Raw genomic sequence first — 26,816 nt, forward strand, 5'->3', positions numbered from 1 at the left:
CGTAGTCGTTCGATATCCTGTTTTTAGTCCGGAGGAATTCGGGACAAGTGGTATCACATCACCCCACACTCCGCACGGATCCGCACACGGTGGAGCAACGGGCCTGGAGCTGATAGTCGAATATGGAACACGCATACATATTTTAAGCCAGCCTTCTTGGAGATGGACTTGAAATATCTATTCAATACGAGCAAAAAGAAAAGGATTTCAGCGACTTAGAATAGTCGAGCCTTACGACAGCTACAAGTTCAAACGAAGCCACCATTCGTGTGACAATTCATTCCACTCGTATATACTCCGACACCTAATACTACTACAACAACTTAATATACCCAATCATGGCCGAAGAGTTGATCTCGGTCCGGCCGCTAGCCAACAGCGCACCTAAATACTTTTATCCCCCACAATACTACTTCACACCTGAGCCGTACCACACGACAGCAATCCCGAAATACCATTACCAAGAGCCTGACCACACACCCAGCGCCCTGGAGAATGTCCGGCACGCCATTGGTCACGCATTTCACTCGATCGAGGAGCTGGGCCACTCTGAGAACGAATACCCGTTACCCCCTCCTCACGCGGATATCCGGGAATCCAGGACTCGCTACTACATCGATGTGGAGCTGCCCGGCGCGCACGACAAGCGCGACATCGTCCTCAAGTGGACGGGTCTCAACACGCTGTACCTGAATGCCACCACCAAGCGGCAGCCCACACCGGAAGATGAGCCCGAGACCGGCGATGCCGTCCCCGCCTCCCCATCAAAATCGCCAGAGCCCAGGCCTGCAGATAGCCAGAAAGAAGGCGTCAACTCCGAGGAAGGAAAGAAGAAAAAGGCAAAGCCGGAAAAGCCGGTGCATTTGGTCAGGCACGAGCGACGCTTCGGCAGGCACGCGCGGGCATTCACTTTCCCCGTCCCGGTTCAGCAGGACGAGATTACGGCGAAGTTGGCGTATGGCGTCCTGAACATCACGGTGCCGAAGGTAGAGGTGGACAAGAATGCGGAGCATAAGCACGTTGATATTGAGCACGCCGGTCATTAACAGTTGGAAAAGTAGTCGTTTTGAGTTTGAGATACACCCCGATATGGGAGTGGAGGTCCATGAAGATATCGAAATAATTAATCATAATGCACAAAAGTTTCATATAGCCACGGTTTTGCATGACCCCTTTCACGTACTAGAAGTAGTTTCAGAACTTCCGGGGAGAGAAGGGGGGAACATTAATCTCGTTACTCGTGCTACAAAACACAGAAGATCAGCGACAGATATCTCAGAATATATGTAAATAACATGAGACGATGTGATAGTTGCAAGAACAATGAGAATATGTTTCAGTCGTTGTCGCAATAGCCAAGGAGGAGACCAACCGGGTTCATGAACTAGTCGTTGCTCTTCTCGAAGGTACGGAGAACGTTTTTTACGTTTATGATACATGCATTTCTACTTAATTAACAGTTTCACATTAAGGAGACTTCAGTAAGCACATAATGCATCAAATCAAAATTATAGGAGCAGTTCAAAGCTTATCAAGGTGCATAAGGTAGTAATGCGGTGTGTATCCTTGTTCATAGCTCCTATCTACGTGCTGAAATTGAAACTCCGAAACTAAAATTCAAATGATCCCATCAACTCGACTTAGTCTTTGGTAACCTTGATTAGTACTGATCCGACGCCACTTCCGGCGCTCCATTGCCGATGAGCATTTTGGATGTCATCCATGTCCCACACCTTCCTGATTGGAACCGTAAGAGTTCCATCCTTAATCATTTCCAGCAACCTTGTGACGTTGGGCACATAAGTAGCTGAGTCGCGCGTGAGCCCGAAGAACGTAGTTCGCTTCCCACAGAATACGTTCAGATTGTGTGCAAACAGCTTCACTATGGGAAGTACGGGATTCCTTGGCTTTCCGTCGACAAGCGAGTCCTTGTTATTCCCGTAGGCGACCAGGAAGCCAGTTGGTGACAGGATCGAATAGCTCTCATCAAAGCTCTCGTAGCCAAGCGGATCAAAGACGGCGTCCGCGCCGCCGAGTTTCTTCATCTCGCCGATCCACTCTTTGTCCGTGTATACGAACGGCGTTGCTCCATGGCGACGAATATCGTCGTGGTTGCGCTGGCTGGCGGTGCCGTAGACCTCGGCGCCTTGCAGCTGGCTGAGGATCGTAATGGCGGTGCCCACGGAGCCGCTCATGCCATGTACAAAAACTCTCTGGCCCCTGGAGACCTTGGCAGTGTTCGTGATCATGTCATACGCCGTGTTCCAGTCGCATGGAAGTGCGGCTGCTTGCTTGTGGTCGACGCCATCTGGGACCTTGATGCAGTACTTCTCGGGCTGGTTGACAAGCTCTGCCTCGGCGTCATACTTGGTCAGAACGGCTACGGCGTCGCCGGGCTTGAAGGCGACACAGCCAGGGCCGTTTGCACGTACGGTCCCTACCAGACAGTATCCCGGTGTGAGTGGTGCCTTCTTTTGAAAAGGGTAAAAGCCCTTTCGCATGTTGACATCCGCGCCGGTGAAACATGCGTATTCCGTTGCGATCTGGATGTGGCCGGGGGAGGAGGTGGGCAAATGTCGTCCACAACCTTCAGAACATCCACATCGCCGAATTCGGGTATCAAGACTTTGCGAATTGCAGTCATTGTGGGGTGGTGTGATGTATGTTGAGTTGGGTTTGATTACTGTGTGGCCAGTGAAAGAAAAGGGACGCGAATTAGATAATGAGGCAGCTTGAGGGACTGTGAGTCTCTGGATGTCCAAGCGGCAAGATGACGATGTGGCAGTTTTATGATAATTCTATGGTGTTGATGGTAATTTGGTGGAGAAGTCGCAAGTGAGGATATCACTAATGGTGGAATGAAGTCACAATGAAATGTTTAATGAACTTCCATATTATAAATTTACGACATACAGATGAGCTTTTAACACATTTCAAACCAATGGAGGCGCTGTCAATGATATGGCCGTGTATGCCTGTCACGGTCGGATAACCGTCCGTCGTCCACTCACTCAACGGGTTCGGTCGAATCCAGGTATCGTCTATGGGCGTTCTCTATTTAGACGGTGTCTCGAAGCAAAGTGGAGGCTCCTTTGGGACCACCGTCTGGCCACGGAGCCAGAGAAGCTCCGCTCGAAATCCGAGCTGAGGCGGCATGAGTATTAGCCCGTCGGTCGGATAATCGTTGTACCAGCGCCGCTAACCTAACCATCTGGTGTTCCCAAGCTGAGCTGCGCCCCTGGTTTGCTTGCGCGGATAAATCAGCAAATCTGCGCAGGGATATTGCACCGGTCAAGCACAATCATTGGGCAGTCGATCCCCTCCATTCGCATTCGTTTCCTTCCCAATTTGCATCCTCTTGTACTACCGGGAGGCTGAGCCAACTGAGCCTCGTTGCAGCCACAAACACCATAGCGCAGTGAAAATATTCAATACAGGGCCATTCGGGTCAATCGATGTCAACTCTAACCATCCACGGTCAAATGATCTACACGAATGAGACGCCTTCTATCGCTAGCTGCTTGAGCGTGTACATCTATCTCGTAACACCGCTGAAACCAATCTCCAATGCACAGGTAGCGCCTACAGGGGGGCCCATCTCTAGACACAGAACTAATGCTCAATCCCGCCTTCGAGGCAATATCTTCAAATGTATGCGCATTGCGTCGCTTCCCGGCGAAATTCAGTATCCAAATGTCCAATGCCGCAATATCGAGTGATGGCTTATCGGGAAGGAGTTGCTCAGACACGAGGACTCCCGAGTCGCGAGCGCATGCCGCCCGGACGTGGCTGAGGATCTTGACACAATCCTCCTCGGGCCAGTCGTTGAGCACACGGCGAATAAAGTATACAGGAGCGCCTGCGACGATCTAACCGTCAGCTCATTCGTCCGGTTGATAGATACGATCACGCATGAAAGGAGACAGCATCACCTTTGGTGGGCCGCGTGTCGAAGAAACTCGATGCAACCTTTTTGACCAGATTTGTGTTATTCTAGGAACACCATAGTACCCAAGCTGATAAACGAGGCCATGTTGTTTGAGGCCTGGTAGCGATAGTTGCTGACGACTCAGTGCTGGGCTGGGTTCAGGATCCTCTGGGATTGTCCCAGCACATCCAGCTCCGATGCGCAACGGAAGGGTAAACAGAAGAAAGAGCTATTTAATGCTCAGCAAGTTGTTCAGGGCTGGTAGCAAACATCTACGCTCACCTGTATTGAACCTATCCATGATATTGCACTCATACTCGACCCTTTGAGAATCTCTTCTTGGTAGTAAGTTTGGAATGTGCCATAAGAGTCAAGCAAACCTGAGCACAGAGTGTTAGTACGCATCTGGAGGTGTCTGTTACACAACAGCTAGTGTTTCATACCAAATGTTGCGCAGTACGTGATGAACCCGCCAAAAAGCACTGTCCACGCCTCTATCCCGCCATCTGAAGCTCCAGGGATGGTCTTGCTCGGCCTTGTCTTGTTATCGATGAGAACTACCTCTAGAGTTCCTAGCAATGATGAAGACGATAGCCAGTCGTTCATGTTACGAGACGGCGCATTGTTCGCCGGAGGACGAGAGGGAAGTGGGATGCCGCTGTGCATGGCAAAGTTAAGTCCATGATGGACTGCGAAAGAAGTGAAGCGGTTGATGTCGTTTGATTTCCGCAAGGATTCAGCATCTACCAACAAGGAAAAAAGGTTCATGGACCGTAAAAAGAGATAATGGCTGCCGAGTCGCCTTGCTGTATTTCTAGGTTGATTGTTATCAACACCCTGTAAGGTCTGATAAACTTTGTAATCGTATTAGAGTCCGACGGGAGAACTATTGAACCATGATCACCAGTGTTCGGGCCCAAGCTCGCATCCCGACCGTTCCACTTTGACTAAGCTTTTGCATCTTGTAGTACTTTCCTTTCGGCGCAGGACGTCATCGTTATGTGGGAGAGAATATGGCCAATGTAGTGGCTTCACATGCATTTGAAGTTTTGTTCACGAATTACAACATAGCTTGGGCAAATAAAGAACCCCGAGCAGCAGTCACCAACCTGGACTTCGGGAGACTTGGAACGCCGTGGCTCAAGGGTGATGCCCGAGTTAGATAAACAAAGAAAACGGTGTGAATAAAATTGACAAGCACATCCTAAATGGCCGTGAGGCAAGCTAATCTCCAAATCTCTGATCAGGTGTTGAAGAATTTCAAAACGGAAGTAGCAACAATGAATATAGACTCTATGTTATGTATGATGCATTATGTCTCTTCCTATCCCCTTCTCATTAGTGCCGTTTCTGCAATATATTGTATAATGGGTTAAGAGGCAAAGGTAAAAGAACGAGTTTATGCTACAATATCAGCTTCCAAATCTTTATCATTAGTCTAAAAAAGGGCTGTATCAGTGAGAAAGGAACGCAATTTGATTTGTGTAGGTGTGTGAAGTTTACCTGTATATTATCCTGTCTAACTACCCCTCGTAATAGTCTAGTACAGTCCTGGCTCCAAATAATTCTGAACAATGTTGTAGCTGCGATGATTTAACCGTGGTACAAGACTAATCGTCGGTGGTATATTCTTATTTATTCATCATCCATTTGCGGAGCGCCATATTTGGCGCCATGAGCAACGAAAATAAGAACGTTGACGCCGATCCAGAGCACCATCGACCAAGAAGTCCTGAGGTAACTTTACAAAAATTCGGACCTAAGCATTCGACTAGAAGATTTCTAGCTCAAGAAGTGATCGAAAACTGGGTAAGAGTTCTGAATCAGGACTTCATTAATGCTTGAGAAGCGATTGTTCCAATAAATGAGTGTAAGCTGACGATAACATCAATATTCTTATAGAACAATCCGGAATTTGGCAGCACGTCACGCATATGCAAGTATATTTTTGTAAACAAGACATCATCACGGCCGAAGATGAGCTCACATCCTTGTTCCCATCGACAAAAGACGACTTCGGCTACTTCAACACGCGCTGGGTAGCGAGAATCTGCTTTATCAGGCTGCGTCGTGAGGCTTCCCAGTGACAGTAATACGAGCGTCGGTCATCGACACATTGTTGTCCTCGCAAAATGCCGGGTCAAACTCCAACCTGGATGACTTCGCATCCGTATGATTCTGAGTATGGTTGAGACGGGTGTTGTGCTCCGGCTCGAATCCTCGTCGCAGCCTTCTTTCGACGTCGGCGTGGTGCCCGTAGAGTACCTGGCTGCTTCCTTCGTCTCATTGACGACCAATGCTACCGTAGATTCTTGTCGAGACAAAGCGCAGATCTATCATATAGGATATCCTCAGCTGCTCAAGCAGAGAGATCTCCCCAGCATAATTGACAAACTTTGGCCTAAGCTCGGAATGGTTAAAAATATTTCAATGAGAAGTTGGCTAAGGACAATGGAAGGGACGGGGGAGGAGTCAAGGATTCTGCGGCTGCGGCATTTACTCAAGGAGTACCTTCCCCGTGGCAATGTGATGTTCTCGCTTGATGAAAGTAAGACTGGGCAAGTCTGTGTGAGACACTACCTTATCTGCAGCAGGGCAGCCCGAGTATCGACGTATAATTGTTGAAGATTATGTGGAGGTCTTTTATTGGGAATAAATGAGAGTAGGCATATGTCGAACAACAGATTATTGCCTTGAAGTTTATTCGCGAGAGCATTTTCCTCTTAGACTTGATCGTGAACTATGTAATAGTATATAGGTGAAAATAATCAAAGTTCGTTGGAGTATCTCACCATCGTCGTCAATTGTCGTAAGATGTCGTAAGCTTCCAAGAAGACACCCCGCTTCGTGTCCGGTGGTGCTATTGCAGGCTGCTGGCCAGCCATAACTACCGCTGAAGCTGTTTCCTCGATTTCGATTGCCATGTAAACGCTGTTCCCGAACTCAGAATCCCACTTAGCAGATTAAATGGCCCAGTAATAGCTCGGTACTGACCGGCGTACCCGCAAGGTTATGTGCATGGCCGACATCATTTATTCGCGACTGAAATTTAATACCACCTTTTGTCAACTTTTTAAGTATATAGACAAGATGCAACTGCCCGTGGCCCGCTATAGGATATTCTCCATTGATTCTAGAACATTCGGAATAAATCTTGGAAAGTATCAGGGAAACAAGGCACGAAGTTAAAAAAGGTAACCCCCATTTGGAGCCCAGATACGCTTCTTCTTTTCTTCCATCGGCAATACTCTAAATTTAGTTTAAGGTTACCGATGAGCAACACATATTTCGTTGCATCGTATTTACAGCATACGACGTCACAATTCCGATATGCTCTCAAAATGCCATGAGCATAGCTATTCGTTTGGGGGTGGCGTTGCGTTTGCGTTTAGCCAAGCTGCGGCAAATCCTAATGGACCATCTCATCACACCCTAACATTTTAAACCATGAGTCACGTATCACACGGTTCAAAGAGTGATATGTAAAGACCGCTTTTTCATCATATTCAAAATGAGTGCTCTTAATCTAATCTACGAATTGCTATTCATGATCGACAGATTAGATTTGGGACTTCCAAAATTGAGTTTTAACACATCATTCTGACGTCAACCTAACATTCCGCGGATTCCTCAAGTTGAATACAGATGTTTAATGCCTCTCAATCATCTAAAAATCGGCTCTACTACGTATAGCTTCTCGATAGGACGGCCCGACGCGTTGATAGTCTCCAGCTAACACAAAATTGTGCACAAGCTGGGTCAGATGGAACTCAATCGATCAGAAGGCTTTTACATACAAGCCTGGGCTGAGTAATCGTCAAGCTTCAACTAAACCTAAGTATCTAGATTAAGAGTAAAGTTATTTCATTATAATGAGGTCTAGATGTGTTTATACCAAACGGCTTCGGCAAGCAGAATCACCGAGTATCGATAACGATGGGAAGGGATGTGTATATAAGGTGTCAAGTTATCCAGAAAACCTCACTGTCTCAACTCTCCAGCCACATCATTCAACATCTTGCCTACTCCGACGTATTTTCCTCAGCATAATCAGTCAAAGATGAAAGCATCAATCGCCCTCCTTTCACTGCCCTGGGCCGTCACCGCCTCCGCTGTCATTGCTAGAAATGATCATCACTTGGGAATTAGGCAGGCAACTGTGCCGAATCCCTGCACAGGAAGTCCAGATGGGTTTCTTGTCCAGGTGTGCTGCCAGACCGGTCTTGTGGGCTGTGTGCATATAGATGCATGCAGTGTGGGATCCATTATCTGGTGCTGTAATGTGGTAAGTTTGAGCGGATTTTTCCTGCATTCCAATTCATCCTTTACGTGGGTGGGAGGCTGACAGATTCATCTCTTAGATCAACGTTACAGCACCATCTTGTAGGGCTGCAGCGTCTTCGACAGCCACAAGTACAGCCTCCGCGGTATCGACTGCAACATCAGCTACGACAACTGCGGTAACATCGACTGCAACATCAGCTACGACAACTGCGGTGACATCGACTGCAACATCAGCTACGACAACTGCGGTAACATCGACTGCAACATCAGCTACGACAACTGCGGTGACATCGACTGCAACATCAGCTACAACAGCCTGAGCTTTACTGCGGTCCCATCTCAAGCCACGATATGCAACAACTGATGGACAAGTTTCTCGACCTTCCTTGTAAATACACTCACGAAATGTCCGAAGTGACACGCATGCAGTAGACAATATGGACCGACCAAGGTGCCGAAATCGGTACAAAGGCTTCAATCGTTTGGCAATTTGAACATTTCACGGTTATAGATAGACGTTATATCTAGCAAGTACTTATAAATATACATATATAGTGGAGTGGTTCGTATGGTTGCCATGCTGCAACAATTCCCACCAATTGGAATTTACTGTGACATTGACCATTTTCATGTTGGAGCGGCAACTCGGCCCATTACTATGTATTAAATCAGCCATGCAGATCTAATGCGATCTATTGAAGAGGCAAACGTTATGTTACTTTCCTTGGACTGTTACAAGCAACAACCGACCTCTGTTCGAATTATAATTTGTTCGTTGTAGATCTTGATTGTTCCGATAAGCGAGCATTGGCGCTACACCTTGGCGCCGAATCTAATAGCTCTTTGCATGCCCGATCAGCACATGCAATAAAAGCGCGCTAGAAACTCTGCTATAATGACGTTGTACTCAAGCGGTGGCGTCTAATATTATGCCATTTTAGTCATTCACACTTAGAAATTTCCTATTTGATAATAAGTTAAAGTTTCTCGTGGATTGACGCCTCGGAAAAGCTGTTTAGTTATATCTTGCGGTTCAGGTTTATCATCAGAATGTTGTAAGGTATTCTATACTATGCGAGCGAAGAGCATTCGATGTACCTGTATTTTTTATATCTCCACCGGGCCCAGGTTGTCATTGGTGATAGCAACGGGTTGCAGCTCAACATCTTGCGTCGAGTATTGGCTGAAGGGCAAATATGCAGAGACCGCGGCTAATGGTACCGCCAGGATTATTGAGAGAGTACACCCAAGCACAACATAGCCTTTGTCTAGGTCCCGATCATCTTAATCAATCGGCGATTAATGGTTTTGTTAGTCTAGACTAGGCTTTTATTTCATGGCACGACGACAAATAGGGCACTTTTTACCTCAAATGCAGGAGAATGAGTTTTGCTACAGCCCCACAGGTTGCAAATGCCATGTGTCGCGGACACTGCATGGTACAGTGACAGTGACAGTGATAAACACTACTGCGGATGGATTGTAACAAGATCGGGTTTGAGCAATTGCGATAGAATGAGGCGCTAGGGTATCTCTCATTGTGATTACTACCTAACAAAAGATGGGGCATGCACGAGCGGGCGTCCGATAAACCTAAATTTGAGTATTGGCGCCCGTAACGTTAAACCTTATTTTAAGTTATCCATATACCGAGACCGACAAGGCATAAATTGTGGCATGAGTAGCAGAGAATATCCTCAAGAACATGAGCTACGACCGGCGGTTGTAAGACCTGCGAGGGGGTATATATGTTACGAGAAGCAAGCGGAGTCGATTTCAGCGGCATAGCCTCCGTGTAAACAAGCGAATAAACTCTACTGGACAAGACGATATAAGAATTGTGATTTAAATCGGAGCAACTAAAGCGAACGTGGCGTGTAGTATTGTGATTAGCTAAACACTAAGAGATATAGGCCTTGTAGCGGGGATATATACACAGTAGGTATCTATACTATCCATGTTATTACACCACGATCCTAATCTTGACTAGTTAGGTTTTGACAAATTTTGTTAGGTTCCGCTTCGCCTGGATAGCCATCTTCTGAGGGGTTGTAGTTCATATATACTTGATGGAGAACTAGATCCCTCAGATCAAAATCAACCATTATGGATAGAAAGGAATCCGAGAATTGCATATCATTGCAATAGTATTCAAGTGAATATAATTCCATTCTTGAAAAATCTGATTTTTTGACTACAAACGTAAAGAGACAGGACGCCAGACTTTCGCTAAGCTTCGCTCCCACTGAAGTTAGTATATCTGCGTTAAAGAATTGGTAGAAGTCCCCCAACCTTTATCCCAATGAGACCGAATAGCCATGGATACATCCACCACTAACTGAACGAACTATTCACTTTGTCAATTAACGAGGATACGAATGAGAGAAATGTAATTAGGCCAATTTCTTACAGGATATATGCAAGTACAAAGCAGACGCGCAGAGGTTAATCCTAGTAATGTACACCACTCAAAAATTGGCGAATTAATTCATGCAGCCATCCTTGTCACGATATTGAGAAGTTCAAGGATGAAATTTAGTAAAACTTTGCCAGTGACTACGGCAGGTCTACCGAGTTCCGAAGCTTGATATAACCATGCTCAGGTGCTTAATTCAGTTAGGAAGCGGATATGCTACAGTAAGAAAATGCTGCGGTATTCGTTAAGTCGATTCGAAACAAGTCAAAATGACATGGTTTCACTTTTACGCTTGCAATTCGCATATTCATACTTGTTGGATATTCAAGTAGCCCGACTGCCCATACCACTTTGAACTTCTGAGTCGGAGACGGCACACTTGGCCGGCCGTTGAATTTGGATGTTAAAACGCAAGCAGATATGGGAAATGTTGATGGTGGCCGCGGGCCAGCACCCGTAGATCTACCGTATAATAAGTTCCGTGAGTCACACAGGAAGTCACGCACTGGTGGAAGTTACTGTAGGCAATGGTGGTTTTAAGTAAAATTTCCTCAATCTCAGTCTCTATTGCTTATCGTCGCCGAGATGGGTCTTGAAGTGGCATAGTGGCAATTACCTCGCGGTATTCGCATAGTAGTCCAGGCTATTGGTTTTCGTAGGATACTTTCCATAACTGTGAATGGAGCTGGACCGAAGCCACCCACCCACGCCACCTGAGACGCAGAACAAGTAAAATTTTGGCGAAAAAAAACATATCATGATTGACCATGGATTGAGAGTATCATCTCAATTACCTTTATCCATTGGTCAATCAAGCTCCAGAAACACGCAAAGGGGGATATCCGAAAACGACTGGCATGCCGCAGTGGTGTTTCCAATACATATTTGGAACGAACGCAGACCCAAGTCCGTTGCGGAAGCAAGTTCCATACGATCATGGCCCAGCTCTATATCCATGATGATGAGTACGTGGACATGGTGATGTAGAACGAGCCCAGCGTGCCAGTAATCTTAGCCCATTTCGTTGTTCTGCTTCAGACTCTGGAGTCAGTCTGGTTCTTGAGAGGATGGGCATCACATATATTACAAGGCGTCTCTGATATTCTAACACCCTCATCACAAGCGGATCGGGTACTTTGGCCTACAGCACAATAGCAAAATGGGTGAGATACATTCAAAAGGTAGAAAACAAGAACAATGAGCGCAATGGTTATATATTGCGGAGTCTCGACTCACATTCGTGATAAAGGACAGGTAGACTCCGTTTACAAGCTCCACCTAGACTTCCACTGGTCATCCTCCTACTCTTACGTCCCACCGCAGAACCTCAATGTCGTCAGTGTCATCGTCATCTTCCACCCAAATGGTATCCATCTTCCGGAGTGGCATAGGCGATTCCGTGGTTAGGTCCACAGTGCTTCTGTGCTGCCACCCGGTTGTCTGACTTGGGTCAATACAGAAAGGGGCATTGATTTCTATCATGTCGGCCGCACTGTAAGCACTACTACTCTTTCTCCGCTTGACCCTCTCGCCTATGATCTCGACATCATCATCCACGTAGTTATCTACGATGTCGTATTCTCCCTCCTCTTCATACATGCTCTGGTTCTCCACAGCCCTTGCCCTGTCTTCGTTTTCCAGCCAGTTCAGCAAGTGGCCGTAAAGTACACGGACGACGCACGGTGGGAACGCGTTGCCGATCTGTCTCTTGATGTTTTTGCCATGAAATTGGTATGTTGCTGGGAAGCCGTTCATCGTGGCAAACTCACGCAAGGTAAAATCTCGTTGGGCCTTGTAGTGGTAATTTCCGAAGCCGCCATGAGTGGTGATGCAGCGCGAAAGTGGGACGTTCGGGTCCCAGGGTGATCTTATCCAATACCTCCGCCTCTTTTTTTGCAAAGTGGCGCTAGGAGGAATCTTCTTCATCGCATCCAGAACCGTGGTAAGAGGTCTGAGGCCGCTATTGGGGGGAGGATGTCTGGCGTGCGTGTTCAGTGGAAATGTGGGAAGACTTTCTCCAGGGCATGCGCCAATCATAATGAGTCTGTTTCGCCGTGACGGCAGGCCCCACTCTAGAAAGTTGACGACCTTCCATCGAACGGAATAGCTGTACTGTGTGAAGCCGTGGATCAAGGCATTGAAATAGTGCTCGAAGCGAGGATCGAGTATTCCAAAGGTCTGCTCCAGGGTGAAGATTCGAGGTCGCAACTTCTTGATGAGCTCAAAACACGAGAACAATACTGCGATGTTGGCTTCATCATTTTTCCCAGCGACCGTGTGAGCAGGCGACCAGAACTGACAGGGTGGTGAGAGGTGCAAAACATCAACATAGTCCCTTTTGCCTCTCCAGTCTACGTCTTCCTTAATGAAATTCCAGATATCTTCTTTGCGGAGATCTGCCGCTGGAAAATTGGTTTTATGGGTTTCGCAAGCGTGCTCGTCCATGTCGCATGCAACTCGAATATGGAATCCAGCCTGTTGCGCACCGAGAGAAGTGCCCCAGCGCCACAGAACATATCACCCATGGTATATCGCTGACCCGCTTGCTTTTTGATCCATATTCGATCAGTATCAAGTTCCGTTTCCAAGTCCTCAATGGCCTCTATACCTTGTCTGGTGTTCCTATTGTATGAGCCTCCTCGCACTTTACTTCCACGCCAAGCATTCAGACGGGCTGCATCCTGGACTCGCGTAGAAACTGTGGATATCTCGTCGGCCCGGAGATGCGCAAGAACGAATTCGAAAGGGGGCCTTTTGATTTTCCTGGCAGCCGAGCTTTGGTACACGAGTCTGTACTTCCACCGACACGCGAGCATACCGTCACGTTCAATCTCCTCGATCGTTGCATTAACATTGGTGAACCTGTGCTGCGGGAATTCAGTATTGGTGCAGCGAAACTTGCGTGCTCGGACGACATCAGCTATTGGTACTTCAACAGCTCCTTGAATTTCGTCTACACGAGTATCGTCTGCATCAACGCGAAGTACCAGACAAATTTCGTTCCGGAATCGAGGCAGCTGGCCTCGAAGAAACCGGGTGCGCGTGTATGGCAAGCCTCGAAGCACTACACCACTTTCTGTCTGAATTATGAGCTGTATCTCTAGGAATGAAGCATGATACAAGTCCTTGATCGGGTTTACCTCGACCACCATACCAGGTTTGAGTACGAGTCCATCAGTGTCTCGCCCGTATGAGGCCCATATGTCGTAGTGATCGATAGGTGCATTCCGTAAGGGAGGACGGTTGCCGTGTGTGTCTGGTGTAATCTGCATTGGCCCGTCGCCGGTAAGGTCAATGACAGTGGCAATACCTGGTTGCAGTGCCTTCTCTGCTTCCTCTTCACTAACTTTAGGCGACTCCTCCTTGACGATTGATGATACGTCGTGGCCATTGTTGTCCTGCCCGCACTCATAGAGAACTGGGAGGAGATGGCGGAAAGTAAATCGCTTCTCAAGAGAAGCTTGTTTTGCGTCAACTGGCAGCTCTTCGTCTGGTATGGTCTCTGATGGACGCTTAGATGTCCGCGAGTCATCCATTTCTCAGCATTCGAGTCAATTAGTCACAAGTTTCGTTTCTAATTACAGGTGTTTCTTCGATCTGGGAGATGGAATGCTCGCCAAATTTTCTCAAATTATATGCATCAAAATCCGGTCTCAATATTGGCATTCCAGTCCGTGCAGCTTGAATCCAACAAGGCATCTAAGCTATTACATGTTGTGCATAATCCATCAAAGAGGAGAACGGGCCTTTGCCCTTCATTGCCTATACCCTACAAAGAGAAAAGTAAAACTGACCAAAGACATGGTGAACCAGAGCCAGGCTCCATGACAAACCCTTGTTTAGTGGGATTGTTGTGTACCAAATGCGATGGCACGTCTTGGAAAATATTGAAAGTGGAATCATTCAAGCTCGAAAAGCTATGGATTTCCTTCTTCGACCATGCTGTCCAATAGCTCGTGGAAACAGAGTACGTCTTTGAGATCATACCAGTTGTGAGATTGTAACATATTGAACCGCTTCGTGAATATCAATTAAGTGATGGAGATCCTTAGTCAGATCAACCATATCATTTCCTCGTTTGTAAAATATTGGTTCGAGCATTGGCAACGACTATTGCGCACAATGAAGGTTTCAGAACGCGTGTTTGGGCGTGTTGGTCAACTGCTTTGGTGTCTCATCCAGCAGTGCAGTTTATAAGAAGTCCTGGGACGCGGAAGACATGATCCGCACTGCATGAGGAAGCACGAATGGCGTTGGCCTGATCTCGAACGGAAGGAGACAAAGACGGGGGTAGAATTGATGATGGTTGATTCAGCGTCTGCAGCGTTTGCTTAATAGTGCCAAGCTTATGGGCCTGGGCCCCCAATTCCACTGCCGACCACTAACGCATGGCCTGCAGCAGCGATAAGCCTCTTGGCGGCCGTGATGTGGCCCCGCGAGTGCGACCCAAGAAAGACTTGGCTCTCGGGACGATCTCTTAGCAAGGCAGTTGGTAAGACTTACCCAAGATGATTGAAGAAGGCCGTTTTGCTAGTATCGCATCGAACGCGCTTGGCGGATTCGTGATGGTCATTGCCGTTGGAAATCGCCTCGAGCCATGGAAGTCACCGACTGCACTGTAAGGGGGGTCTTTTGATCTTCAAATAGGCGGTTCCTGCTCCCATTATCGCAGTGCAATAAGGTCCTCAAGGTGCACAGCTCAACCTGACAAATAATCCAGCTACCATGGTTCACATCCAGACTCTTGCGCTCCTCGGAGCTGTTGCTCTCAATGTCTCCACCGTTCTCGGTGCTGTCCCTTCGGCGTCGTTTCCGAGCAAGCGTGCTGAAGGGCTCCGGCTTGTCAAAGCATCGGATGAAGACCCTGGTACGTGGATGACAGAAGAGGAGAAGTACGAGAAGTTCACCTCCAAGCGTTTGGGATTTGTCGATATCACGGACACTATGGTATGGTGCTCGAACCCTGGTCCCAACACCGTTTCTAACATGTTTTATAGGAACTTGAGTCAATCCGTATCGATAGACTTGCCAACGACTTTCAAGTGCAGGCCGTCACTTATCCTTCGGCTCCAAGCCATCAGACAGAAGCCAAAGCTCTGATTGCAAACGTGCAACAAACCACATTGACATCGTGGCTCAACAGCCTGGCAGGCTTCTACAACCGATACTACAAGGGTTCGTACGCCGCTACCAGCTCAGCATGGATGTACAGCACCGTCGTCGATATTGCAGCCGCCAACCCAGCCATCACCGTCAAACAGGTCACTCACTCGTACAACCAGCCTAGCGTCATTGCTTCCATTCCTGGCAACTCGACTGAAGTAATCGTTGTTTCGGCTCATTATGACAGTATTGGCAGCCCAGCCAACGGCCGAGCCCCCGGTGCTGACGACAACGCATCAGGAATCATTGTCATTCTTGAGGCTCTCCGGATCTTTGCCAATGCCAAGTACAAGGGCGGTAACACTCTAGAGTTCCACTTCTATTCCGGTAAGTACTATTAAGCGAATCTCAGTCGGTATGGTGCTGATATAGTTCTAGGGGAGGAGGGTGGCTGCCTTGGCTCTCGTGATGTCATGCAATCTTACAAGACAGCTGGGAAGCAAGTCCTTGCGGTCATGAACCAGGACATGACAGGCTATTCTCCCAACAACGTCATCGCCATCTACACAGACTATGTTGACACCGCTCTTACTAATTTCTTGAAGAAGCTCGTCCCTGTGTACAGTGATTTGCCCTTGGCCACGGACACTTGCGGCTACGCCTGCAGCGACCAGTAAGTTTGACGTCAGCCCTTCTTTCTGGGCTGCGCAACTGACATTATACAGCGCTTCCGCTAGAGATGCTGGGTACCCGGCTGCGTATGTCTGCGACGAGAACATGGAAGACTCCAGTCCATACATCCACTCCTCCCAGGATACTGTCGCAACAGTATCCATTCCGCATGTGTTCCAGCATGCAAAGGTAAGTTTTCGTAATCGAGCTGGCAATCATATACTGAGGCGAAACTAATTTTGACGTCAGTTCACTGTCGGGTTCCTAGTCGAGGCCTCGTATTTCTAAACTTCAAACCTGTTCATATTGCTGTATATATGATGGTATCCATAGCTTGTAGGAATAATAAAGAAAAGCTGCTAGCCTAACCGCATACTCGTGTAAATCTAAGTCACTCTTATATGTCAGATGACTGTCCTTGCAGGGTACCTGTAGGTATCATTCAGATTATAATCATCAACAGGCGGCCAGCACCGCTCAAGTGGTGAAGCCAACCTTTAGCGCTAAAGGCACAGCGTGCGGGGCGCTAACTTGTCATCACGGGCAGCCTCAAAAACGAAACTTTGAGACGCATCAGCCACCTGCAAAGAATTATCCGGTCTCGTATCTTTTTCATCTGTTTGTTCTGCCCATGAAACCTCAGCAGCCCTTCTAGCTTGAAATGAATAAACCTCCAAGATGTCAATGATATCATTCAAGGAAATGAGTTGAGTGAGCAGTCGACGGCCCAGGGCACGGATCGCCGCGTATTGGCGCTTCGACAGGGCCACCACCGTCGCTCGGGGTCTCTTCTCTCCCTCTACTAAAAAAGAACTCCATCGTTCTCAGCCGTGCAGTCATCACTTTCTCATTGAACAAATCATTCCTATGCGGTCAACCGTGTTTATTACTATGTAAGTAGTTCAACGGAGCCGTGTCGTGAGTAAGGAATGTGTGTCAAAGCTCACCGGCTGCGTCGGAACCAAACTCAATAGCCAACAATCACCTGCCGCCATGCATCCAAGTCTCGAAACATAAAAATACGCAATTATCTTGCATTTCGTGGGTCGATAGGCCGGCAACCCCGGAACAGTTCAAAAGAGAAACCAAAACAAAAAGGAAACGAAAAGTCGGGCCAATGACTTCTTTCCAGCAGACCATAAAAATCCTCAGATTTGAGGACCCCCTTCCTTCCGTTTGATTGTATGCCCACATAAGCCGACTTTTGGCTTTTGTCTCTAGGGCTTTGTTAGGGCGGGATGAGCCGGGGGGTCCTTCCAATTAAGGACTATATTATTATATCCATCTAGAGCGTATTCAAGACGTAGGACAAGTCGTCGAGGAATGTGGCGCCGCCGAGGCCGGGGAACTTGCTGCTGTCGGTGAAGGAGGTGGCGAAGCGGATGGAGTCAATGTTCCGGAAGGTGGGTCCGAGGGTAATGGTGGCCAGGGGCGAGTTGAGGCGGTTGGCCGGGGTGAAGCGGAGGGTCTGGCCGGCGACGCGGACGCTGTTTCGGTAGGCGGCGATGGTGATGTCGCAGTTGGCCGCCAGGTTGCCGATGATGCACCCATAGCTTAGAGACGTCAGGTCGAACGTCGTCAACAGCGACCCGCTGAACTTGGATGTGATGTACGGGTAGTCGTCGCTCAGACGGTCCAGGTTCCCGTACACCGCCGCGTTGGACTTGGACCGGAGCGTCAGCGCCTGAAGCTGTCCGAAGCTGTCGTAGATCTGGGCCACGCCTGTGATACAAAAATAAGGATATCAGTATTGACCTTTACAGAGAGCGGTAGGAAAGAAAAATTATCCAAGGTGAAAACCACAGAGAGAGAAAGAGACAGAAGTGGGACAAGAGGGACAAAAGAAAGGGCGAGGACAGTAATATCGTACCAATCCCCTTGTAAAAAAGACCACTGGAAGAGCCGAGCTGCTTGTTGACGAGATTCAGTCTCTGGGCGGTCGTGTTGTCAAAGTTGTTGAGGGTGACCACGCTGGCACGTTTCTCAACTTCAGGGACGACCGAGGCGAGCGCACCAACGGCGAAGGCGAATACCGCGGAGAACTTCATCGTGGTTATTAAAAGTTTTCAGTGCTTGAGAGTAAGGTTTTGGGCTATCGGTATTAGAGGTCAGTAGAGATGGGGAAGTAATTGGGTATAATCAGAGACCGAAAGAAGCTGGATGTTGTTGGATAATCGGAAATCAAAACTCGATCATGGAGGGAATCGCTTGCGGGTATTAATAGACGATCGAACTTGAATGCGAGGATCTCAGTCTCACGACAGCTTGCGAACCAGTTTTCATTGGCACGTATCTTTTGTTTAGGGTATGGAATTAAGTTTCAAGAATGCTCACATGCTGTCTACACATTTCGGACATCTTTGGCTCAAAGATTAGGCAATCATTGCTTAGATCGCATCTTGAGATTTCCTGACATATTTCAGCCTGCTGGGTGAGTAGATTCTACTCCCACATTCTCAGCCTTCCTTGACGACTTTGGTCGTCATTGGCCAGTAGGGCTGACGCGCCTTTGCGGCCGAGTACGATTGGCTGTGCTAGTCGAACTCTGTAAAACAACAGATAGTCGTTGATGAGTTTGATGCATACCCCCAAATCTAGTTTCCCGGCTTGGCTCAAAGCAGATACCATGTTTTATTTGGTTGTCCTTTTTCTTCTCAGCTTAGTAGCCACTTGGCGGCAACGCTCTGGGGGAGGCGCTGCCAAGCCTAATCCCGTTGCGGCACGCTGAGTCACCAGGCAAACGATATGTTTCCAGTACTCGATAAGGTTCAGTAGTACCAGTGTGGTGCGGGATGGCAGTGGATTTGATCCGTTGTCGTGTCTTATGGCAAGGCTGGTACGTGAAAGACGACTATGACGACGACAGGTGTCGTGATTGACAACAAAGGTGCTCCACGGTCTGGAAGGATCACTCCGTAGTTCGTATGTACTAAATAAGCATAATAGCGATATATAAGCGATTACGCCACTCTTAACTCGTGGACTATGCCCAATTCTTAATTTTGCACAATTCTATCTCTCAAATTTTGTCATATTATGGCCTGACAACTCGGCAAAACTCTGCCCGACCTATAGCCACGAGTAAATTGAAACACCATCTTGACTAGGCCTGTTCACCGCTTTATCAAAGAATCAAGACCTGGGTTTCTGCTGTTTCCAAAGAAGAAACAATTGCCTCAAGACCGCTATGTACGAGCCTGGTATGAGACAGACCTCTACGGCGGTAGGCCGATCTCCAGCATAATCAGAAACACACTGCCTAGAAAATTCACTTCAAATTCAAGTTCAACGCCAAACGCCACGCCACGCTACCCACCTATTTCCATCTTCCCAGCCGGCTATGTATCATGATATGCACATAAACACGAATCAAATAGGTCGTGGTGATCGTCGTTGTTGGCCGAGACAGATCTTCAAAAATTACTACCAGTTTATGATGAGCTTCCGTACCTTTCTAAATTCTGACCATATAGACAAAGTTAACTTGCAAGATAAAGCGCTGTGGACGGCCAATTGGAGGCCAACTCGTTCAAAGATGATAGCCAAATCTGTAGAAATCCTCGCATAAGTGGTTGCGTGCTAACTTGTCATGAATCAAAGCGGGAGTATAACGCCAACCGGAAACTCGAAGTTCCGGCAAGTGATGCCGCGGTCTGCCCCAATGTCGACACGTGACCGCCACATCTCTGCTTGGAGAAAGAACAACTGATTCGCTTCCAGAAATTCTCTCGGAAGTTTAGTTGCCGTGGAGTCGTGTTATTTATGATTTCAAACATCAACGAAACCTAAATACTCCACAAAAACACTTCGAGAGGCGTTAGGGTCAAGTCAAAATATGCACGACGGTATAAGAATGACCAGAAGCGGGCGAGACACCAGTAGCTCAAAAACCCATGCGACAAGTCATTCGAAAGTATTGTTTCGCAGGAGCTATCTTGACAAGGCATGTCGCCGAAGAAATATTGAGATGCGATCAAGGTAGCAGCCAGAGTTTTAACCTGACACGCAGTTATAATCTTTCCTGATTTCCCTCAGAGAAATGAAATCTGGATTATCTACTTGGTATGAGTCGACAGCAGCTTCAAGACAGGGCTGACAGATGTCAAACCCACAGTACTTTAATGAGAAAAGACATTGAACCGCGTAGTGTGGTCTTGCAAGGCAAGCCCGTCCCTGGAAACGCACGTGCGAGGAAAGATATTCTGGGCCGCGACCCAACGGCTTTAATTTTCAGCATCTTTATCTTTGCATAACAGGTCGATATTTGTCTTAAAGAAACCTAAGAGGTATCTGTTATTAATGATAAGCATCACTGGCACTTCACAGAATCAGGACTTTGAGAGCTGACTCTATGTACAGAGAGGCTGGAAGCAGCCCTTCGAGGTATGTATGCAGTTCCATCTGACCGTTATGAAGTGATATGTTGACGTTCAAGGAAGACTGGTAACATGCCCTACAAGGAGACTGTTGCTCCCATCAAGGTGTTCTTGAAAGTTGTCCCCAAAGGTGAGTCACTGCGTTTAAGAAAGATGTAAAAGAAATATAAATCAAAACCATCAAGCTGACAAGAAGAGAGCACTCTGTCTCGTTCGCATTCTGACTGCGCCATGAGTAGTCCTGTATAGCTGGATCCGCCGCACATTCGCAGTATTCTCAATATCATGACGCTCGCGACGATTGTAGTGGTAAGTTGATACCGAAAATTCTCTCCAGCATCGCATTGTCTGAAGAAAGGCCGCACCGGTAAAGAACATGCTGGTGCCTGCCTGCCTGCCTGCCTGCCTGCCGGGACAAGTGATTGAAGAATGTAAGAGACACTACAACTGCGAGTTCTGAGTTCTCGTGTACCGTGGCCAGTAGCAGCCCCTCATATATGCGTCCGGCGGGCAGAGGTGGAAAGCTACCTCAACCTGCCCTGAACCAATCTTTTCGAGTTCAATAGTTCCGGTCCGTCTACTCGACTCAACGGTCAACTCGCCGAACTTCACCAATATCATCAAGGCTTGGCTGCAATCACACACATGGTGAAAAATCTTTAGCCGCCCTGTGGGATCGTGTGTATGAGAAAAAGTTAGAGGTCTGAAGAGAGATGATGCGAGGTTGGAATTGCAATTCCCCACTTTTACTTTTCGGAGTTTCATTTTAACGATTAGCTCCAGCGCGACGAAGTAAGTTGCACACTTCTAATCTTACTGCGCCTTGATACTTGGACACTAAATATAGCTTTTCATGTCTCACTTGTATTATAGTGAGTAAGTATTTCACCGAGTAGTAGAAGATCAGATCATGGCAAAAGAAGAAAATTCTTGATTTGGATTTCAGGTTATAGAAGTTGGCAAGGTGTGCATTATGCACCTTAATTGTAGCTTAAGCCCTTCTATCTCTTACAGAGCCTCTGATAGATGGAGGAGCATTGAAGAGATTGAAGGGCGATCTAGGCCACAACTCCCCACATGGGAAGTATCCAACTACCCAAACAAATAGATACAAGACACAGTCCGTTTTCCACCTGCCTGTTCAACACTGTATTTCCAGACAGATGTAGACATATCCCAATAGTCCGTCCTCCCCCCCCCCCCCCCCCCCCCCCGGCAAGCCCCCAGCCCAGTCCCAATGAAAAGACAAGAACTCCGCGCTAAGTTAAGACAACCTGGTCCCTTCTAGTTCATCTGCCCGTTCAGACGTAGTCGTGATATACACACAATCCGAGTCGATCCCGTCCTGCTTCCACAATGGAAGAAAACAATCGAATGTGTCCAATGCCCCTTGAAAATGCCATGATAAAATACGCTAAAACCAAATTCCCATGACTCCTTGTGTATGCAAAGGTCCCCAAAACCTCTTCGCTTTGCGGAATCTCTTGTGGAGGAGCCCAGCTGCCTGGTTGCTGGTGATAAGCTGCACATCTGCTGGTGCCGCCACCACCATCCGAGGACAGTGGCATGTGTAAACGTTGATTTGTATACAATATTCCGGTCCACCCGAGTTTGTAGCAACGAGTTTGCCGCCCACTATCGGGAAGCAGGAGACCGGAAGTAACGTAATCCCCACTGAACCCCGCCCGCCTTCTTGAAATGTGAGATAGAGACGATAAAGATACATAGAACAGCAAGCCCACGTGAATAAAGGACAGAACGAAACAAGAAAGCGATAAAGGAAGAAACCATTAAACCAAAAAGCCAGCGTGGTCTGCAGTGGTCGCGACTGGTGAAGCCGAAACATTTAGATCGAAACGAAGGAATCGCCCAATGAAGTTGAGACGATTCTCAGGTGGAATGATCATTATTGTCGTAGCTTGAAACGTCGAGATCGTGAAATAAACCAGTTTCGCGTAGCGGGTCAGATTGTACCCTTCTGCTCATCCCACCAAAGTCGGGTTAAATCTTTTTTTTTTTCTTTTTTTTTTTTTGCCTTTTTGCCTCAGTCTCCTGGTTGTGTACGACAAGGTCAAAAGAAATTTCGTCGTGGTCGTGGGGAAATAAACTGCGGCGGGAGTCACTGGTGGTACATGCCTTCGAGTTGAAAATCGCCGCCGTTGTTCATGCCTTCGTAGTTGTTTAGAACAGGTGTGACAGTGTCGTTGCTAGAAATGACGCTCCCATATTGTGGAACTTGACTGGATGTCATGTACGGGAACGTGGGGCTCATGGGTGAGCATGAGTAGTCGGAGAAGTTGGCAGAGGAAATGAGCTGATGGCTGCTCCAAAGTGGCATCATGTTGGTATCCAGAGGCAACTGTCCAGCAGCGTAGAGGCTGGCATAGTTCATACCCGACATTATGTTTCCGGTAGCATTCTGTGGCATGGAGTAATCGATTGGGGGTTGGCTTATGTCGTTGTCGAGGTCAATGTCCATCTCAGCCGAAGGTTCACTGCCGCCCTCTTCTTCGTTATCCTCGTCAGAGTCGGTCTTGGATTCGTCTCTGCCCACCCAAACCTCTTTCATCCAATTCTTCAACTCCTGCATAGGAGGCCAATCACCTCCACCTTTGCCGCCACGCTTGTCGTCGTCGGAACGCGAGCCGCCGTTGCTCTTCTTGGCGCGAGATGGTTTTTCTTTGAAGTGGGTGCGACGCAGGTGGGCGGCGGCATTGTAGTAAGCGCCGTACTTCTTGGCAGCCTTGCAAGCCTTACACTTGTCAAGAGGATTGACGACGGCGACGTTGATGGGCAATCCGCGTGTGGTCGGGTCGATGCAAATCCACTTTTTGACCATACCACGCTCGGGATGCTTAGCATCACGATGGCGGCGAAGCTCGTGCTCTCCTCTGAAGCCATCTGGGTGCTCTGTGCACTTGTCGCAGAAGACCTTGGGTTGGCGAGGTCGGACATATTTGGCTTTGCTAATAACCGCCTTCCCATCCTTCTTGTTAGACAGACCGTCTGTGTCTCTAGCATCGGCAGATGGCTTAGGCTTCAGCAGTGTCTTTCTTTCGTTTTGCTTGCGGAGTGTTTCTCTTGCGCGATAACTCAGAGATGATGTGGATTTGATGCTAGTGTTGGAAGCCGATCGCGACATTTCCTGAGAGGTGGGTGTCTCTCCAATTGAAGCATGCTGGCCTGATGGGCTGAGAAAGGATTCGTTCAGGCTATAGCCTACACCGTTCAAGTCCTCTTCGCTTAACGCAGCACGGTTGCACAAAGGCGAGTTCTGGCCGCTGCCAAGATTGGAATACAACGGGCTGTCAAGTTGTGACATGTCCGTGCCTTGGTACGAGCCAAGCTGCATCATGTGCATCGCACCTCCGACGGACTGATTGTCAAACAAGCTGCTGTTTTCCCGCGTCATTGGTGCCGTGTTGGGGGTCAAGCCAGTGGTCATGGAGTCGCACACGGATGCGTTGGATGCGATCCAAGCAGGCATGTCCGTGTTGAAGTGCATCTGGTTCGTCGGCATGGAGGTGCTGAGTACTGAGACACCTGGATCTTCGTAGTCCTGTTGAAAATTGGCAAAATAGGTCTCGGGATCCATTAACCTTGATTCGGCAACTGTGGGCATGCCAATCATGGCAGACAATGGCCTTGTCCGGGTGGACTGCGAACGAATCATCCTGGGCTGGCTGGTCGGGTAGGAGTTGACGGACTCTTCTTGGTTCAGGTAGTTGAGCATAGGACCATTGCGCGGCCGCTGGCCAGAAAGATTTGACTTGGGCGGCGGCGTCACGGGACCATTGCAGACGAAAGGGCTGGCGGACTGAGTGGACAGGTTCGACTGGCTGCGCTGCATTTGATGCGTGGGAAGAACTTGATGAGACCAGGTCCTCGGTCGCTTAGTAGCTTGAGAGGGCAATATCTAGTGAGGATTAGAGGATGGACTAGTGTATATTCATGGTTCTATTGAGTCTCCAGATGCGCATTATTATGTTACTTTACTTACGGCAGAGTGTGGGGTGATTGGGAGGCTATGGCGACCTTGCAATGCGCCATGAGGGATCACGATGCTTCGTGGGATCGACTTTCTTCTCGAGGTTCCATCTTGCTGGTCGAATTGTGAATTGCCCGAAAGCTGAAACTCGTTGCATAATGGCGACGATACATCGACATGACTCGGTGCTGGGCTTAATGATGTCTGCAATGGAGATTGATGGCTCAAGCTTTGTTGTAATTGCAGCTCATATATCTGCTGTTCCCTGAGTCGCAGTTCTTCTTCTAGCCTCTGAACCTTGGCGTCTTGGCTTTGATTTTGGCTCATGGTGTCCATACTCTTATCTTCAGATGGAAGTTTGATGCAAGGTTTGAAAGTCTGGACAAGAGAGATCAAGGCGGTGAAAAGCGATGGGTAGCAAGGCGCGATGACGAGTACGTTGTCTGACGGTTGGGTTCCACACAGCCTTGCCTCGTTTTGTTTTGTTTCTGTTCTGTTCTTCTCTGCAAGAAAAACGTTGCGTTGGGTATCGAGATTAGTTGCAGGTAATGGACTTGATACCTAGGCCAGCAAGGATTGGAGGTGAGTACCGGAGGCTGTCGACTATGCGTGTAGAAAGAATGTGTCCCGATGGAAATATGACGGAATGATGTACAGCTCTTTCAACAATATCGAAGCATCAAATTAGAAGACAAGAATTGTTTCGAGGCCGAGGATTGGAGGAGGCGATGAATGTGATTATGTATGATGAGATGAATGTCTGGCTAAGTAAGGTATGGCCAGGGTTAAGGTCAAGCTCAAGGTCGGAGTGCTTTTGTTGGTTCAAGTCTTTTTGGGGTGCAGATGAGCAGGGGGGGAGGCAGGCTCCAGGGAGTAGGTAGGGAAGCATCAGCATGCACGGCAGCGGCTTCAGTGGGGTCATGATTGTATTTCACACCTGCAAGTACGGCCAGACTCCACTGTTTAGCACTATGGCGCGACCCCGGTCTGTTGGATCGTGATACAAGCAGCCTCCTCAGTTGAGGTATATTCCTTGGCAAGGAACATACAATACAACGAGATAAAATAAAACAAAACAAAACAAAATGAAAACAAGAGCACGTACCTTTCTTTTCTTGGCTCCTGATGCACGAGACTAGTCGCTAGATCAGAGCCCAAACAGGCCTGGCTATGCTGTGCAAGACGCGGAATATGGTGTGGATCAAAAACGGAATTGTTTGAATGAGCAAATCGTCAAGTTGTAACAGAAGTGGTCAAGACTAGAATCAACTGACCAAACTGTGGCCCCAGCAATAAACAAAATACGCGCTACGAAATGAGTCTTACCAGCCTACGGGAAGTACAGAGTACAGGTAGCAAGCAGTAGGTTAGTCAGTAGCAGTAGTCAGTAGCTGAAGCAGTGTGTCGCGCCAGCAGCCAGGCCAAAGCACCCAAGCCTTACAAGGATGAGAATCAATTAGATCACGTATCCACAATCTTCTTTTCCATCGGTACTTTGAAGATTGGCTACGGATGGCGAGCAATGCCTCCATAGAATCGGGCGGAAGCTCGTCGGACTTCGCTATGGGAAACGAATAACCATGAGCAGGTGGGAGCTTACCGCTATCATGTGCGCTTGTATGCATATCGGTCCCAAATGAGACCAAAGGAGGCTTGGAAGATGGTGTTGAGGACACCACAAGCGTCCTACGCCATTCGTTACTCGAACTCTACACTTGGTGGGCGTCCGACGTGGGATGGCATGGCTGCCAATAGCCCCAAGCCCGCTTCTGGAGGACATATAATGGAGCTAATGCACAATACCTGCAACTATGCACAAGTGATTCGATCCAGTCGTCGTATGGTCTTTCTGGAATGCGCTACTTCAACCACACTGTGGTATGCAATATCAACGCACAGGTTAGATTCTACAGCTGGCCGTTGCCAAGGAATCAAACGCCCGAAAAAGACGATCGACGGTGACGCAGCCCAGCGCCCAGACCCGGACGCCGGATTGCGGAACCTCACCCAAGAGGCTTGTTCATGATGGTATTATTATTGTTGTTATTG

At 48.0% G+C, this 26,816-nt stretch overlaps 9 protein-coding genes across 9 annotated transcripts; 3 read left to right on the top strand and 6 right to left on the bottom strand.

Moving 5' to 3' along the window:
• Positions 1-338: 338 nt before the first annotated feature.
• Positions 339-1,046, top strand: BKA67DRAFT_542525 (uncharacterized protein; the record flags this gene model as incomplete). The annotated part of the gene is made up of 1 exon (XM_046101122.1): positions 339-1,046. One exon carries the CDS (start codon positions 339-341, stop codon positions 1,044-1,046), a length of 708 nt encoding a protein of 235 aa, XP_045951070.1.
• Positions 1,047-1,514: 468 nt separating this feature from the next.
• BKA67DRAFT_640066 (uncharacterized protein) lies at positions 1,515-2,644 on the bottom strand (the record flags this gene model as incomplete). The annotated part of the gene is made up of 3 exons (XM_046105751.1): positions 1,515-2,396; positions 2,433-2,543; positions 2,585-2,644. 3 exons carry the CDS (start codon positions 2,642-2,644, stop codon positions 1,641-1,643), a joined length of 927 nt encoding a protein of 308 aa, XP_045951071.1. The 3' UTR covers positions 1,515-1,640.
• A 1,563-nt stretch (positions 2,645-4,207) lies between these two features.
• BKA67DRAFT_489347 (uncharacterized protein) lies at positions 4,208-4,435 on the bottom strand (the record flags this gene model as incomplete). The annotated part of the gene is made up of 2 exons (XM_046096959.1): positions 4,208-4,308; positions 4,372-4,435. Coding segments are annotated over 2 exons (165 nt in total), but the record flags the coding sequence as incomplete, so codon positions are not given.
• Positions 4,436-7,930: 3,495 nt separating this feature from the next.
• BKA67DRAFT_651910 (uncharacterized protein) lies at positions 7,931-8,772 on the top strand. The gene is made up of 2 exons (XM_046106090.1): positions 7,931-8,213; positions 8,316-8,772. The coding sequence occupies exons 1-2, from the start codon at positions 7,989-7,991 to the stop codon at positions 8,574-8,576; spliced, it is 486 nt and encodes a 161-aa protein (XP_045951073.1). The 5' UTR covers positions 7,931-7,988; the 3' UTR covers positions 8,577-8,772.
• A 3,065-nt stretch (positions 8,773-11,837) lies between these two features.
• Positions 11,838-12,615, bottom strand: BKA67DRAFT_588221 (uncharacterized protein). The gene has a single exon (XM_046104369.1). It carries the CDS (start codon positions 12,552-12,554, stop codon positions 11,922-11,924), a length of 633 nt encoding a protein of 210 aa, XP_045951074.1. The 5' UTR covers positions 12,555-12,615; the 3' UTR covers positions 11,838-11,921.
• Positions 12,616-15,353: 2,738 nt separating this feature from the next.
• BKA67DRAFT_528516 (peptidase family M28) lies at positions 15,354-16,691 on the top strand (the record flags this gene model as incomplete). Its single annotated transcript, XM_046098951.1, has 5 exons — positions 15,354-15,575; positions 15,626-16,118; positions 16,170-16,404; positions 16,457-16,592; positions 16,653-16,691. 5 exons carry the CDS (start codon positions 15,354-15,356, stop codon positions 16,689-16,691), a joined length of 1,125 nt encoding a protein of 374 aa, XP_045951075.1.
• Positions 16,692-17,392: 701 nt separating this feature from the next.
• On the bottom strand, positions 17,393-18,866 carry BKA67DRAFT_138743 (uncharacterized protein). Its single transcript, XM_046095048.1, has 3 exons — positions 18,738-18,866; positions 18,274-18,445; positions 17,393-18,125 (listed from the first exon to the last, which is right to left on the bottom strand). Exons 1-3 carry the CDS (start codon positions 18,759-18,761, stop codon positions 17,689-17,691), a joined length of 633 nt encoding a protein of 210 aa, XP_045951076.1. The 5' UTR covers positions 18,762-18,866; the 3' UTR covers positions 17,393-17,688.
• Positions 18,867-22,000: 3,134 nt separating this feature from the next.
• Positions 22,001-22,812, bottom strand: BKA67DRAFT_588234 (uncharacterized protein). The gene has a single exon (XM_046104370.1). It carries the CDS (start codon positions 22,623-22,625, stop codon positions 22,194-22,196), a length of 432 nt encoding a protein of 143 aa, XP_045951077.1. The 5' UTR covers positions 22,626-22,812; the 3' UTR covers positions 22,001-22,193.
• On the bottom strand, positions 22,762-25,274 carry BKA67DRAFT_138786 (uncharacterized protein). The gene is made up of 2 exons (XM_046095049.1): positions 24,780-25,274; positions 22,762-24,695 (listed from the first exon to the last, which is right to left on the bottom strand). The coding sequence occupies exons 1-2, from the start codon at positions 25,101-25,103 to the stop codon at positions 22,899-22,901; spliced, it is 2,121 nt and encodes a 706-aa protein (XP_045951078.1). The 5' UTR covers positions 25,104-25,274; the 3' UTR covers positions 22,762-22,898.
• Positions 25,275-26,816: the final 1,542 nt, after the last annotated feature.

This window comes from Truncatella angustata (genome assembly GCF_020726525.1).
Source record: "Truncatella angustata strain MPI-SDFR-AT-0073 chromosome Unknown BKA67scaffold_14, whole genome shotgun sequence".
In the NCBI taxonomy this organism is placed as follows: Eukaryota; Fungi; Ascomycota; class Sordariomycetes; order Amphisphaeriales; family Sporocadaceae; genus Truncatella; species Truncatella angustata.

Excerpts from the sequence above, each read along its gene's own strand:
- BKA67DRAFT_138743 (XM_046095048.1), bottom strand. The coding sequence starts at position 18,761 with ATGTCCGAAATGTGTAGACAGCAT. Across the intron at positions 18,446-18,737 it reads CCGAAATGTGTAGACAGCAT|TTCTCCGCGGTATTCGCCTT; the intron begins GTGAGCATTCTT and ends ACCACGATGAAG. Across the intron at positions 18,126-18,273 it reads TCTTTTTTACAAGGGGATTG|GCGTGGCCCAGATCTACGAC; the intron begins GTACGATATTAC and ends TTTGTATCACAG.
- BKA67DRAFT_651910 (XM_046106090.1), top strand. The coding sequence starts at position 7,989 with ATGAAAGCATCAATCGCCCTCCTTTCACTGCCCTGGGCCGTCACCGCC. Across the intron at positions 8,214-8,315 it reads TTATCTGGTGCTGTAATGTG|GGCTGCAGCGTCTTCGACAG; the intron begins GTAAGTTTGAGC and ends ACCATCTTGTAG.
- BKA67DRAFT_588221 (XM_046104369.1), bottom strand. The coding sequence starts at position 12,554 with ATGAAGAAGATTCCTCCTAGCGCCACTTTGCAAAAAAAGAGGCGGAGG.
- BKA67DRAFT_138786 (XM_046095049.1), bottom strand. The coding sequence starts at position 25,103 with ATGGACACCATGAGCCAAAATCAAAGCCAAGACGCCAAGGTTCAGAGG. Across the intron at positions 24,696-24,779 it reads CAATCACCCCACACTCTGCC|ATATTGCCCTCTCAAGCTAC; the intron begins GTAAGTAAAGTA and ends AATCCTCACTAG.
- BKA67DRAFT_588234 (XM_046104370.1), bottom strand. The coding sequence starts at position 22,625 with ATGTTTCGGCTTCACCAGTCGCGACCACTGCAGACCACGCTGGCTTTT.